Here is a 15,161-nt window from a genome sequence, read left to right on the forward strand (position 1 = left end):
AGACTAGAAAAGCGCTTTACAAGTACAGGTCCATTATTATGGTAAAATAATGTTGTTGTTTTTTACCATTACCATTAGTTGTTTAATCAATATATATGGAAATTGGTTTGCTGTAGTATTTAAATTAACTGAAATATTTTTTTGCTTTCAACTTTGAGGTGAAGGAGCTATGGACGCCATACAAAGTTGGCCTCCATCCGACCGTCGTCACCACTCCCGTCCCCAAACAAGAACTTGTGTCCTTGTTCCTGCCGCCACTCTGCGGCCTCACACCCTGCGATAACACTGACATCATCTTTGGCTACAACAACAACTGGCATCTCCGCGGCGCCAAGCAGGTTCGCTACCGGGTTGTCAACCTCTCAGATGATGACGGTGGGAACCCCACCGTTTCCGAAACTCAGATCCAGCTCCAGCACCAGGCTATAACCGAGGCCTTTCGCCCCTACAACATCACCCTGGATCTGAGCGTGCACACTGCCAGAAACTCTAGCTTCCGACGGCGGTTTATCCTCAGCAACTGTCGAATTGGGAAGATTGGGAACCGCCAATGTGACCCGGAGTGCGACCACCCGAGAACAGGCCACGACGGCGGGGACTGCCTTAGACTGGGACCCTGCTACAACTGGAAGAGGCAGGATGGAGTTTGTAACATGGAGTGCAACAGCATACACTATGACTACGATGATGGAGACTGCTGTGACCCGGAGGTCACCGACGTCTTCAAGACGTGCTTCGATCCTGAGTCCCCTGAAAGGTGAGGTTAAGAGCCAAAAGTCATGTCGCGACACATACCAGTTTATTTCACCAAGAATTAAAAACTGATTAGGAAAGGAAGACATTATTCACAGTGTTACCACCTGGCTCACGGCTGGCAACAAAAAGGGAGGCCACACATTGATCTCCAACACAAAATCCTGTTTTTTGTCAGGTCCAAACAATTCAGTAATCAGCATAGGACAAGGCTGGTGCAGGAGGTCCTGCTGAGTGAGAGAGAGAGTCAGAGAGGACGACACTCCCATTACATGAGACTGCTTCTCTTTTTTGAGTGACCTGAACTCCTGGCGATAAGCTTCTGATACCAACTCATTTATCTTAAGCACTGCAGCCTTAACCAACGAGTAGCTACCACTATCGGCAACACTCAAGGCTGAAGGGCCTTGCAAGTTTCATTGTGACACATTTATGTAAGAAGTATTTCCGGAACAGTATACATCTAACTTCTCCGCAATCCTCAGCAGCAGAGACATTACAGTGGCTGTGACATTACAATGTTGTTGTATTCATAGAAGTATTGCTGTGGAATTTTCCTTTGACTGAATTGATCGAGATTAAATTTGAGTCTGCAGATATCAGAGAGTAAGGAACATTTGTTCTCGAGGTAAATGAGGGCCCATGCCTCTATTTTATCATTTAAACTAAAAAAAGTGAAGAAATACAGCGAAGGGGCAGCACCACGGGGATTCATATCAGCCTCTGAGGACAACATGTTTTTCCAGAGGCGAGAGGTCTCTGGGCATAAATGGCCACTAATAAGACCAGTTCTCCCCATGAGGGGAATGTGTCAATGTGCTTCACTAGGGATGTGCAAAATTAACAGGCTCAACAGGCTGCATGCACAAATTAGTGCTCTCGCTTTCCTCCAGTGGTTCCAGAGTGAGCAATACGAAGTGGAGATGCTGGGTGAAGAGGCCAAAGCACACACTTATTTTTACTAAACAACTCGAGGGGCAGTCCTGCTGCCTTCCGTTCGGTCTGACAGACAGGCTCACACAGAGCTCCAAATACCTTGCATGAAGTCTCGCTGTGAAGTCGTCGGCCACGGCTCTTAAAGACCCCGTCCTCTATCCAAATTGTAACCACACGCTTTACACTGGGCTTTAAACAGAACATGGGAACTGCACTACTTCCATTTATTTATTTTCTCCAATTGACAACATATGTTATTACACCTCAACTGACATCATTTCATGCCCAAACCATGTCGCTAAAGCATATCGCTTATGGAGTAAAGTGGGCTGTGGCAGCGGCTGGAGCATAGTTGAATGAGTGGTTGTCCAGTTACCATAAGATAGCTGGTTCAAAACCCAGTCCCCCCATAGTTCACATGTCAAAGTGTCTCTGAGCAAGACAACCAACCCCTGACTGCTAATTGGAATTGGTGTTCTGTTATACAATTGGTGTAATAAAATCCAACTTTACATGTTTAAGGCTACGGATATGAACATTCAACATGACTCCAAATCATGAAAAATAAACTTTGATGTAAAGACCTAAACTTCAGATTCTATTAGTTTTGGACAGTAAAAGTTGTGAGAGGCAGAAAGCTTCCATGGATCAGAGACAAGCTTTAAGACAAACAAACTGTTCACATCATCACATTCTTTTCAGGAATGACTGATCGTGATGGATTGTAGCTGCTGGACTATGAATAGAGGACAGACACGCGTTACCACTTGGCAGATGGCAAGACACACGGGGGAATTCGATTTCAGAGGAAGAAAAATGCCTTCTGAATGAATTAATGTTCACATACCAACAGAGGCCTTTTGGTATTCTGGTCTGAAACTGGTACGGATGGCCAAGTAACAGCTTCAAATATAATCTGTTGGGTAATGAGAGTGAAACAAACTTGAAAAGCAACCAACCTTTTTTTCCACTGCAAGGAAAAATACTTAGATCTAGTTTTAAATCCTGTGTCCCAGTGCTAATTGTTCATTTATACGTGGTTATGACAAACATATGTCAAATCTGTATTGCGCCGCATTTCTGAAACCATGTGGCGGACGACCGGCAGAGTTTCGCCGGCGGGAGGCGTGAGAACAACATTTTAAACACTCAAAGTAAGCTGAAATTTATAGCTTCTTCAGCTTCCTTACTCAAAGCACAAATTGACCTCGAGCAAGACACTTAAGCTCTAACTGTTTCACCGGCCAACAGGTCAAACTGGATGGCTCCAAGCCTGTGGTCGCACTGTACCAAGCAGCCACGTGAATGCGAAACCGGCTGTTGCTGGAAAAAAAAGCGTTGCCTGTGTGACACAGTTAAAGATGGGTAAAAAAAAGAAAAAAAATAGAGTTGACCTGCATGTGTGTGGTCTCATTGCTTGGCCATATGCAGGAAGTGTGTCACGAGCAAACAGTAATTTATGTCGTCTTGTCATGAGCTCAATGGGATGGACACGCCGAGACAGACTGAAAAAAAAGGTTCAGTAGTTGTTATGGTCAGATGTTCCCTGTGCACAGCCGGAGCTCTCCACCCTGCAGAGAGGAGATGGACTCAAATGAAAAGAGCTGAACAGCAGACAGCATTTTGGTCCTTTGGCCCTCAGTTGTATGAAATGCTCAGTGATTTATTCTCGGCTTAATTCGATAGTTATTGCGAAAGGATATTCCAACAAGAACAAATGAAAATACGTCCACCACACTTACCTTTGGGTAATAACTGGTGTCCGTTTGAGCTTGACAGGGAATTGGAGAGATCAATGTAATGTATTGATGTTGATGTGAACATGCTTTTATAAATCATGGCTTTGGATTGGATCCGGTTTTCTGAACGTTTTGGCCTGACAGACATCCATAAATAAGGCCTCTGCTTTTTTTTCTTCTTCTTCTTTCAGATTTTGAAAGCAAAAGTCACAGTATGTGCTTTATATGAAAGCTCGCTCTCACACACTCGGCTCCAAATACCGACGCCCCCCCCCCCCCCACGCCGTCACAATACTGACACATACTTTCAAGTCACTCCAATGTAAACACATGCGTGCCGTTATTAGACACTTAGATCAACAGACGTATTATTTAAAGCGAGGCGGTCCTCTAAGGGGGCGATGCAAGGACTATAACTACGGGGACCGGAGTTAATGTCCTATGTGAAACCAAAAGACTGAGTGAGGGGCCAATCACACCAGATGCGACTTTTTAAAGCGCAGATGCTTTAAAAGCGTCTTTACAAAAACACACCGGGCAAATCGCACCGGTGCGCCTGTGGAACGGGCCTGTGCGTGCAACCGGGCAATAAAACTTAATTTACAAAATGGATTCAAGCAGACGTTGTGCTCTTGCCCGAGCTGTGTTGTAGGATGAGGAGGAGGAGGAAATAGGTCCCAAAAAAAGGTCCCAGAGTTTTTGGGTTCACCATGTTAAAAAATAAAAGAAGGAAAGCGTACGACAATAATCTGTAATCTATTCCCCGAATTGTGTCTCGATGACATGTGCTTTCAGTTGTACTTTCGGCTGAGCAGAAGTCAGTTCGAGGGGCTTCTGAGTAGTGTTTTGATCTAGAATTGTAAAGCTCTTCGTAATGAAATACCACTAATATTAGTGCCTTGTTGGAGGTTGCCATTTTCTTTTGAATTCCCCGCTGTTCACACCACACGAAAACAAGATGGAATAAAGCCTGTCTCACACACCGATTGGCTGCCTTGGCCGAGTATGACGGTGATGAGCTGTGCGACTCCGCGCCTTGCGCTTGAAAGTTGAGAATATTTTAACTTCTAAAAAAACTCTGGAAAAACGTGACGCACAGCGTTTGAAAGGCCTGAAAGGCGCGGCGTACCATAGGGAAACAATAGTTTTGCTAGCGACGCGATTTTTGAGAGTTGCGTCTAGTGTGATCGGCCCCAAATCATGAGGTTTGGTCTCACCCAGACTAATGGTGGAGATGCACCAAATCTGTCCAACGAACGTAAAGATGCAGAAGGGAACCAAAAACGGTCCTGTTTGCTCTGCCGTGCTCGGCTTTGACTCGACTGTTTATTTTTCTCATTTTTCAGCTACACTAAAATGTGTTTCTGCAAACATTTGAGACGAGAAAAGGGAAAATGCAGTCACAAAATATTGATTCTTCTTCAATCAGTGCAGTAATTTCGTGAGCGATGGACCGACTTCATTTGCATAATGTCAAAGTTGGGTCATGATTATGTAAATTTCTGATGCTGCGAATCGGGTCCTCATGTTTTTCCCCCCGAGACCCCAACTGTCTTGGGCGGAGAGACAACTGATGTGAAGATGGCGTTTCGCTGGTTGACCATTTTTTAGATCTTGTTTTTTTTTATATTTTCCCACTCCTCTCCCCCTTCTCTCTGTGGCCAGGTATTCAGATTGCGGGACCCTATATGTGTGCAGCTGCTGCTCCACCAGTACGGGGCCAGAGGTTTTGTTTTTGATCAAGCCAGCTGCTGTCATGACACAAATTTGTTGTTGAGAGCCAGTTCGAGAGCGATGGCCAGGTACACTGAGGATTCTGGCAGTGCAATAAAGAGAAGGGAGCATCTGGAGAGGAAAGATGGACAAAGAGTGAGTAAGAAAGAGAGAGAGGCAAGGGTGGAGGGGGAGTGATTGGGTGGCAGGGGACATCATGTTATTTAAGCTGAGACACATGTCCAAGATTTGCTAACGACTTTGGTCTGCAAATCCTGGACGGCGCACTTGAGAGCGGAAAGCTCCAGGCAACTCCCCTGAAGGAACACTCCTGTTCCAAACTCGTCTTGATGCTTCACATACACGTGAATCCCAAGTTTTTATTGTGGTCATGGTTTATCCACTAATAAAAACATATGTGCAAAGTTTCCCAGAGTCGTGAATTCAACGCTTTCTCAATGAGATTGTTGATTCAAGCATCTAAGACCCGAAACAACTGCCCCTGTGTTTAGCCCCCCCTCCATTAGCTACTGTTGCTTTCGGCTCTCTCACAGTTTGTGAACAATGACAACGCAACTGAGTGTGCACAATAATAAGGGATCGGAAGCATAGCGGAGTATAGTTTGGTAAGTAATGCAAAAGCAATAACCATCAAAGAACGCAAATGCAACCGAGACACAATTCCAGATCCATGTGCTATTAGTGAGCGAGTACTGTACAGTGTGAATTAGATGTCGACATCCACATTGTCTGTTTCAATGTACAGAAGGTCAGAGTTGGGAGTCTATGGAGTTTTTAAATGGGAGCTATAGATATACAATTTGTCCAGTGGTGGTCAACGCGTTTAATAGCTAAGAGACAAAAACGTTGTTTCGGTTTTGCTTCAATCATGTGTAATCATGTTTGAGAGACGTACTCATCCATGTTTATTATCCAAGGCAACTGTTTACGCAAGTTACCACAAGCGGCCGCGAACGCATTTGACTGAAAGTCACTCGTTAACACGGACACTGGTAGTAGTCTTAATTCGCTTTAAACTCGTCTGCATAGCTGCGGCCAAACATCCACAGCGCTGTTCATTTGTATGGATCATCGTGCGTCACAAACCTGCCACGGAACTCATTTCCTGTGATAATCCAAAATCCATTGGAGAGAAAAATCCCAAAAATCCATTGGAGAGAAATCCCAGTGGCTTTTTTTGTTTTGTTGTGGCGGGAAACCTGTGCCATGTTAACTCGCAGGGGTAGGCCTTAAAAAAATGCACAGCAGGTCTCGCTGTGCACAAAGTGAAGTGCACCGTGAAGAGCATAATGTATTCAAATGTTTGGGCTGCTGTTGGTGTGCTATTTTTTGATACGTGTGTCTTCTGATTGTTGAGGATCTAATTTGAAATTTGGACACCCATTTACTGTTTTGCATGGCGACAGTGCTGATGCTGACTCTGACGTTGATTCACACAGTGCTGGACTTCCTAACCGTGGTTTTCAATCGCGTGGAGACATTTATTGGCCGGGTTGGCCGTACACCAAGACGTAGACCGTGGAGGCGTCCTCCCCACCGAGTCTCAGAAGCTTGAAAAGTCGACTCTTTAGCGGTCAACTCTCTGTGCGCGGCCTCTGCTGAACTCAAGTTCAGCAGTGTAGCGAGAGTAAGGTCTCTCCGAGGTATCTTAAATCTTAAACCTCATTTCGTCAGGCAGCCTGCCAGAAAAAAACACACTCTTATTAACAGCACAACACATGCACTAATAGAAGGATCGCGTTCGGAGGGGGAGGATTACACACATGCAGGACTCATGGCTTTGGACCAATTTAGAGGTGAAGTGCTTCACTGCTTTTTATAAAGCAAGGTTTTTCCCAGCAGAAAGCTGAGATTTTACGGTCACAAGCTCACCTGTCCGTCCTTCAGGCTGTTGGAATAATGCACGCGGTGCTCAGCCAAAGCTGATGTATTCTTTTAATGAGCAATTATAGAAATTATATTTCTGATGGAGAAAAAAAGCACTTCCTATTCTTTTAAGGTTGTAGCATGGTTAAGTAGCATTTATAAGTTCAGCCCTACGGCTGAGCTGGATCAAAAGCATGTACTTGTTTTTTTCAGAAACCGACATAAAAGAAATCGTCCGAATACACTTGAAGTAACTGAGGTAAAACTTCAAGTATGGCTTCGTAATGTGAACAAAGTTAGCCTCACAGCCGAACTTGATCAAACCTCCCTGTTAGAAATACAACATGAAACAATAATCCATTACGTTATAATCATTGTCAAACACTTAAATCCAAAGCTTTGCCTGTGCGAGGTGAAATAAAAAAACAGGACATGCCGAACAAAAATGATGCATGATTCATACATCTAGCAACACTTTTTTTGTAAGTATGTCCTGATTTGACCCAACATCTTACTGATTCACCAGTGGATGACTTGGCACGGTTGATATTTATTTTCATCCCTGGCCTGTACATATTGTAAAGCAGGTCCAATTATTGTGTACTACACAGATACACCCATATTGCCATTCACTGCCATTCTAGCTTTTCTCACCAAGCAACAAGACCCCCCCACACTGCAAGTCCTCTCATTACTGGCGAGCAGTGGTGGTTTAAATAGCACTCCACAATGAGAAGAAAAGAGGTTTTGAGTAGAATATTCTAAAAAACAAAGCTATATTTCAAGAAACAACTATCAACAAACTAACTTTGGGCATGAGAGGCTCAGAGCAGAATGGTTTAAGAAACATTGTGTTGGGTTTCAGAGGTTTACAGAATAAAAGAGGTGCCAACACCCTCACACAAAAGAGGTTTAAAGCAGAATAGATTCAGAAAAAGACACATCACATTTTACATGGGTGTTTGACAAAGTAGGCCCCACTACTTGTAAAGAAAGTTGGAGGCCAGAGCAACTTCAGAGAATACACAGACGTAGCATTCAAACTTGGGGCACTGCAGTGAGGTGGCACTGATGAGGTGATCTTTGAAGGCAAAGTGTTCCCTGGTGTGTCTAAGTATGGTGTCACAAATGTACAGACAGACAGAGACAGACAGATAAGTTGTGGGGAAATATCTACTACAAACAGGCTTCGTACTACAGACAAAGGCCAACAATCAGAGTTGACAAAAAACTATGTTTTGTGTGTCTTGATGGCTCATCAACATAAACAAAAGGCCAGGAGCCACCTTGATGCCCTAGCCTGGAGCTATAACACACACACACGCACACACGCACACACGCACACACGCACACACACACACACACACACACACACACACGCACGCACACACAAATTAACTTGTTGGGGGCTGAATTGGTATTTTAGATGAAGTTAAAGTCTGACATGATATCCACCCAAATCTAGCAATGTCCAACACGTGTTCTGCTTGGGGAAAGATAATCTCTGTTGTAGTCCAGAGTGTTTCAGGCCCAGGACTTCAGAACAAAAGACAGGGGAAACAAAAAAAAGCATTACTCACTGAGTATCCAGCTAACCAGCTCCGGTTAGCATATAGTATACGCGTGTAATATATTATTTTATTAATATGTAATTAACAATAATTAATATGTATTTTTTCATGTATTTTATATATATATATTTTATAAAGATACACATATAATGACAAACAATTCGGTCAACATTAAAAAGACACTACTGTAGTTCAAAATAGATTAATAATCTTAAATTACGAATCTTAACCATTTCCTTAGTCAAACTGATTTAACTTTACTGTAAATATATAACGAATAAAGATTGCTCGTTAGATCCTCAAACCCGAATTATATATCATGTTTAAAAACGTCCTATGCGATTATTCACAAAATACCGCATCGTGTCCTCCTTTTTGGTGCTATGGATATGGTCTCCCTATATATATATATATATATATATATATATATATATATATATATATATATATATATATATATACCTGAAACCATCCAAGAAGTAACGGGTGCAACACAACAAGCAGAAGACACTCATCCATCACAGTGTCCCAAGAAAAAGGTCCAATCAGAGAGCATGAGTGAAAACACCTGTGTGAGTGGACCGTGGCTGAAGCATGCTGACCAATCACAGCTCGCTGAGTCACGCAGCACCTCTTAGGTGTCCCGTCTTATTGGCGAAGTCGGTAGTTTGGCAAACTTGCTAACTCGCTAACTGAAGAAAGACGGCAGTGGCTTGTGAATGTTGTCAGGATAATTCTGGATTCACTTTTTTTCGCTCAGTTTGATTTCATGATTGCTCATTTCTATTCTGTATTGCCTGTAAAGTCTACAACTGTGCATTGTGTGTATAACTAATATTAAATAATATGATACTCTTTATCTAAAATGTTCATGTTTTAATCCTTTTTTTAATGTCTGCAGGGCCTATATGAGTGTGAAAGAGCTAAAGGAGGAGCTGCACCTGAGCGGCACCGACAGGCTCAATGTTTTTTTTGCCAGCAACTCAGTGAGAGAAGAGCTGGCAGGAGCTGCAACCTGGCCGTGGGCGAAGGAGGCTCTTACCCACCAAGGTATATTATACATATTATATATTATACGCCCCGTGATGAACTGGCGACTTGTCCAGGGTGTACCCTGCCTTCGCCCCTCGACAGCTGGGATCGGCTCCAGCGCCCCGCGACCCTAATGAGGATAAGCGGTTAAAATAATGGATGGATGGATATATTATACGCGATTGTCGTATTGCCGCGTGTCTTGCCTCTCTCGGTATCCCTTTATTCTCTTTATACTATTAATCCTCTTAGCACCTTTTCTGGATTCGGCATTATTTTCTTATTTTTTTTATTTATTTATCCCTTCATCTCCTTCCTTGCCCTCCGTCTTTTTCTGTCCGCTATAGTGATATCCTAATGGTGTGTTCACACCAAATGGGTCAAGATTTCGACGCGTGTCAAGATTACATGCAGAGTCAATTCACAGATGCGTAGAAGCTGCGTAGACACGTATTTTCCAGCGGGCAGCGCGACAGACGCTTTGAGGCGGCACAATCAGCGTTGAGATGTCCCGCTTGTCACGGCAGTCCTGCCGGTGTTGAATCAAACTTCTGCCGGTCCCCCTGAAGTAGTGCTGATAGCGCCCGTCATTCAGACGCTGTTGTGGGACTACAAATTATATTATGAACCCAGACACGATGAAGTTTGATGTTTTCACGTTCAGTGGTATTTACACAACAGGTATAAAGCAGAACTTGTGGTTATTTACATGGTGAATGACGGAAATGGTAACTAGTTTTATAGTGATAAGCCAGACGCAGTTCCTGGATTTGGTGACATTCACCGAGCTGTGTGCGGCTACGGATGAGGTTATAAACTCAAACAGGAGGGCGTTTGATGTTCCCACGTTCCACAACTTCCACAACAAGTATAAAGCAGAACTAGTTATTTCTTCCATAGTCAATAGCGGAAAAGATCACTCTTTTCCTGGAGAGAAGCGGCGGAGATAAGCCACGCCCCCCTTTGTGGCGCCGTAATTAGTCATGCTACATTTGGTGTGAACACCCTTTTTTTGATAAGAAAAATCTTGACGCGTTTGGTCTGAACACAGCACAAGGAGATTGGCGAGAGCAATGTGAGCTGGCAGAGATTTTCCCGGCACGTTGCCCCTTTCCTGTTCCAATCATGAGGCCCCTTTCCACTGGAAACAGCTAATCAACCCAACAACAACCAAACAAACAAACGGCAGTGTGTGCTAGTTAAAAGTTTTTTTGGGGGGGGGCGCGGGTCTTTCCTTATCCAAAGCGAGGGTCAGACAGGACACGTTAGGGCCGATCACACAAGATGCAACTTGGCAAAAACAATAGTTTTGCGAGCAATGACTTTTTGAGCGTTGTACGTATGGTGTGATCTGCCTCAAAGGGCCGATCACACCTGTACTGTACATATTTTAAAGCATTTGCAGCACCTCATGCATCTCTGCAGTCTGGCTGTTAGATGGGTTCCTATTCACTACCAGTTAAGTGCGTTTAACTTAAATAAATAGCACCTTCAACAATAAAAGCTTTGTTATGCTTTATATATCCTACCCAAAATACTGATGAAAAAAAGGAATCAAAAAAGTAAACGGTTGATTTAATTAAAGTAATTGTTATCTGTAGCTTCACAAGCTAAACACAGTTGGATTCTCATGTGCACACGACACACACTACAAATTAGCTTGGACATATTATTCTCAGCCGTCTTATGAAGATATTTATATCTATATATTTGTGATGGAATTGATTATTCAGCACAATCTTAAAAACAAAACAACAGCACTATTAAACAAAAGAAAAAAATATACATGCACCAACTTTTAGCACTGGAATCTAGAAAAACAGATTTTTTTCATAAAAGATGTTGCCAAAAAAAATTGAATAAACACACGTTTTTGCTCAAGGAGGAGTTGGACAATAGCTCCCTGTCAACACAGGATGTCAAATATCGAAAATAGACTTTCAACAGTTTTATTGTGCTCTGCTGTTTTAGTTTTTGTTCTTGAAAAATAACTAATTATATAATGTAATATGTAGGGTATTGGTTGTTTTTTTTCCGATATTGGTGCTAAACCCATATTTTAAAACGATACCGGTGCCTAAACGGTGCCTGAACAGATACTTTTTTATTGCCAAGGCCATTTTTTTTCTTCAAATTGAAAAATATACTAACTGTTTATCGTATACTATGAATATAAATACATCCAAAACACTTCAAACTACAGCAGATTCAAACTTTTTAACTTCAAACTATAAACAATATATATATATATATATATATATATATATATATATATATATATATATATATATATATATATATATAAATATAAATATGAGAGAGAGAGAGAGAGAGAGAGAGAGAGAGAGAGAGAGAGAGAGAAAGAGATGATAGGGAGCGTTTGCACAGTGTGTGCACGTTTTTAATGTACGTACCGAGATCTGCGTTGTGTTTCGGTCCGGTAGGTACTGGACGTCTTGAAACCGGTGCCATATTAGCTCCGGTTCTCGGTACTCAACCCTAGTAATATGTTGTTTTTCTGTGGATACATGAACTTAAGATCGCTATCAATTTAAACATGGATGCTTTGATGCTACCGTTCATATTGTCAGAGTCCATGTTATATTTTCAAATTGAACTGTTGAACTTAGTTCTCTACTGAATGTCTCCCACATGAAATTTGCTTCAGTCGTTGAGCATCTGTCCCTGCTTAAAAGCGAGTTGCTGGATGACAGGACGTCTCCGGAGGCCCTGTTTAGTGCCTTCGTATTTAACGTCTTCATTGCTCAATGTCTTTGCCACGGAGCACGCTGTTTCTAATTAGAAAACCAATAACTGTCACAACTGTTCCTGATCCTGCAATTAGCAGCAGGCTGCGGATAAAAAGAGCTGTACCTTTACTCAAAGGCTGTTCTTGTAAGTAAAACCAGAGCTGATTTGAAAACTGATTTCTTTGGAATACTTGATGATTTGTATTTTTATGCATGCATTAAAGATATTGTAATTCCCTCTAGAGGATGAACATTTACAAATAATGTCAACTAATGCATTCTATTGTTCTGTCAAGAAACCATCTTTTAAAGAAATTTCCAAACAAATCGCTTGTTGCCTGTGGTGCATTTACTGACACTCTACCAAATTGAATTGAGATCTGATTACATATTTGAGATACCTTGTTAACTACTGGACAGATAAACAGAAAAACAAGATCCAAGCAAAAGTTAACATCACAAAAGAGCTTTGAGAAATATTAGTTCATAGATTAAAACAAGTCCTTCAGAGCAGTCATTATCATCATCATCATTAGCAAAGTAACTTAATGTGCTTATGGAAAAGATGCTATTTTTCCACTGCGTTCTTCCAATTCCAGTCTTCCTGCTCTTAAAAGAGGGCTTATTCCAAGTTCTATGAACCATTCATGATTAGTTCAGAGACTTGATTTTCCTTCTGTTTTTTCATTATGATCGGTCTGCCTGAATCCAGCCAGCCAACCATTTACACAGCGTAAACCTTGGCTCACCCACAATTCATGACTCTAATACGCTAATGGGCTTACAATACATTCGAAAATACTTTGAACACTGCATCCTAAACCCACTCATACAGTCTAGTGGCTATCTATTTATATATCGGCAATGGTAAGGCTACAGTGTCCATGGTGTTTAGCATTATATTTTAGTGCATTTTTAATAGCATTGGTTTGTTTCCGTGGCCATAGAACTTCTTCTTTACAAGTCAGACAATGGTGGTAGGTGGTAGCTTTCAGGGAAATGAAGCAAAATGGTGAATACAAGGTTTCTGCAAAGCATTTGTCGAGATTCAGAGCAGGCAAAAATGGCCTACGTCCACCAATAGCCATGTAACAGTATCCAGTTTCCTGCTTTTGGTTTAAAGTACTTAAGTTTTACTGCCTTTCTAATTGCTTTTAAATGTCACAGCGCTTACTGTTTTTACAATGGAGTTTGTTGGTCTTTTGGAAATTCTGTGGCAGAGAGTAAAACTGGAGTTGAATTGCCACACAGCTGGTGGTTAGAATCTGGACTTTCACAGTAATTCCACATTTGTTTTGTGTCTCGCCGTAGGGCACTAAACCTGTTTGAGGTTACTTTCTTAAATCACGTCAGAGCGATGGAATGAGGTGTCACAGTTTCAAAAGAGAAATCTATTTTAGATTTGTACCTTGTGATGGCTCCAAAAATCACTTGAAATATTTTGTATTTACTGCCACTGATCAAAAGATGAAAACATTTAGATTGTGATCCACTGTGAATTTGATCTTTTGTCCTCAGGTGGGATGGTACTTAACCCATCCTACTTTGGCACCATGGGCCACCACAACACCATGATCCATGAGATGGGCCACATCCTCGGACTGTACCATGTCTTCAAGGGTGTGAGCGAGCGGGACTCCTGTGATGACCCATGTCAGGTAGGACTGTTAAATCTTTTCCTCTCGATAATACTTACAAGTCCTCCGACGCATTTGACTATTGACATTGTTTGTTCCGACCAGGTGGCAGCCTCTGGTTCTGAAAAGTGAAACCTATGTAGAAGTGCCTAAAACCTGCATTTGCTTTATTTGGCATCAGGGTGCAACTCCTCTGGTTGTAAAAAGAAATCTGATTGTATAGAAGTCCATGAGAAAATGACTGTACTTCTCAATTGATTTAAGTTTTCTTCAATGTAGCTTGTAGCTTCAGTAAATGATGGTACCATTGATAGTAAAATTGACCGTAGTATGCTTTAGGGCGTGGTTATCTTGTGATTGACAGGTCGCTAACATGGTGTTTTCCAGTCAGGGCGTTTATTTGGATCTGAGAACTTTACCACATGAAAGTTAATTGTCACATTCAGTAATGTCTTGACAAGACGACAACAAGCAAAAACCAACGGACGTACGTAAATTATTGTTGACGTAAGATTACGCAACAATGATTTTGGGACACAACCAATGGTCTCCTGGGTGAAAGTCATATGTTTGTATGACCCATCAGTCAACACCAACAGCATCCCGACATGGGCTTTGTCGCGCTTTAAACCATGTGACCTACCCCCTCTTTTGCTGCCGTCATAATCAGCAGAGCCACTAGAGGTCACTGCCAAACAACTGTTAATATGTATCGTAAACACACTGCTTGTACAAACAACCTATGAAGTGTTTTTTGGAAAAGGACATCCTCTTAATGTGACGCATGTTTTACTTTTATAAAGCTGTACTGTATTCATTTTTGATATCAAATATTTATTGTTCGGTATCATACAGTAAATTGTCTGATCCAAAATGCTAGTTTATGTGGGAAACCGTCTCCACTTGCAACGTTCTTTGTATGAACTATTTTCAATCTGTAAAGTATATACATTACATTACATTTCATTGAGCTGAGGCTTTTATCCAAAGCGACTTACAATAAGTGCAATCAACTACGAATACAAACTCAGAACAACAAGAATCAGGAAAGTACAGTTTCTTCAATAAAGTTAAACTACAAAGTGCTGTCAGTAAGTGCCATTTGAGTGCTACTAAAGTGCTACTACTGCGCTACCTCCCTCC

General features: G+C 41.9%; 1 protein-coding gene across 1 annotated transcript in view; it reads left to right on the forward strand.

Moving 5' to 3' along the window:
* The window catches only part of pappa2 (pappalysin 2), a 65,667-nt gene that overhangs the window by 6,331 nt on the left and 44,175 nt on the right, over nucleotides 1-15,161 (forward strand). Inside the window, exons 4-6 of the mRNA XM_068571600.1 lie at nucleotides 159-757; nucleotides 9,501-9,649; nucleotides 13,900-14,039. Of these exons, the coding sequence (XP_068427701.1) occupies nucleotides 159-757; nucleotides 9,501-9,649; nucleotides 13,900-14,039 (888 nt within the window). The remainder of the gene's footprint in view (nucleotides 1-158; nucleotides 758-9,500; nucleotides 9,650-13,899; nucleotides 14,040-15,161) is intronic.

The sequence above is a fragment of the Clinocottus analis genome, unplaced genomic scaffold (genome assembly GCF_023055335.1).
Source record: "Clinocottus analis isolate CAN_PGR_092001 unplaced genomic scaffold, fCliAna1.0.p SCAF_11, whole genome shotgun sequence".
In the NCBI taxonomy this organism is placed as follows: domain Eukaryota; kingdom Metazoa; phylum Chordata; class Actinopteri; order Perciformes; family Cottidae; genus Clinocottus; species Clinocottus analis.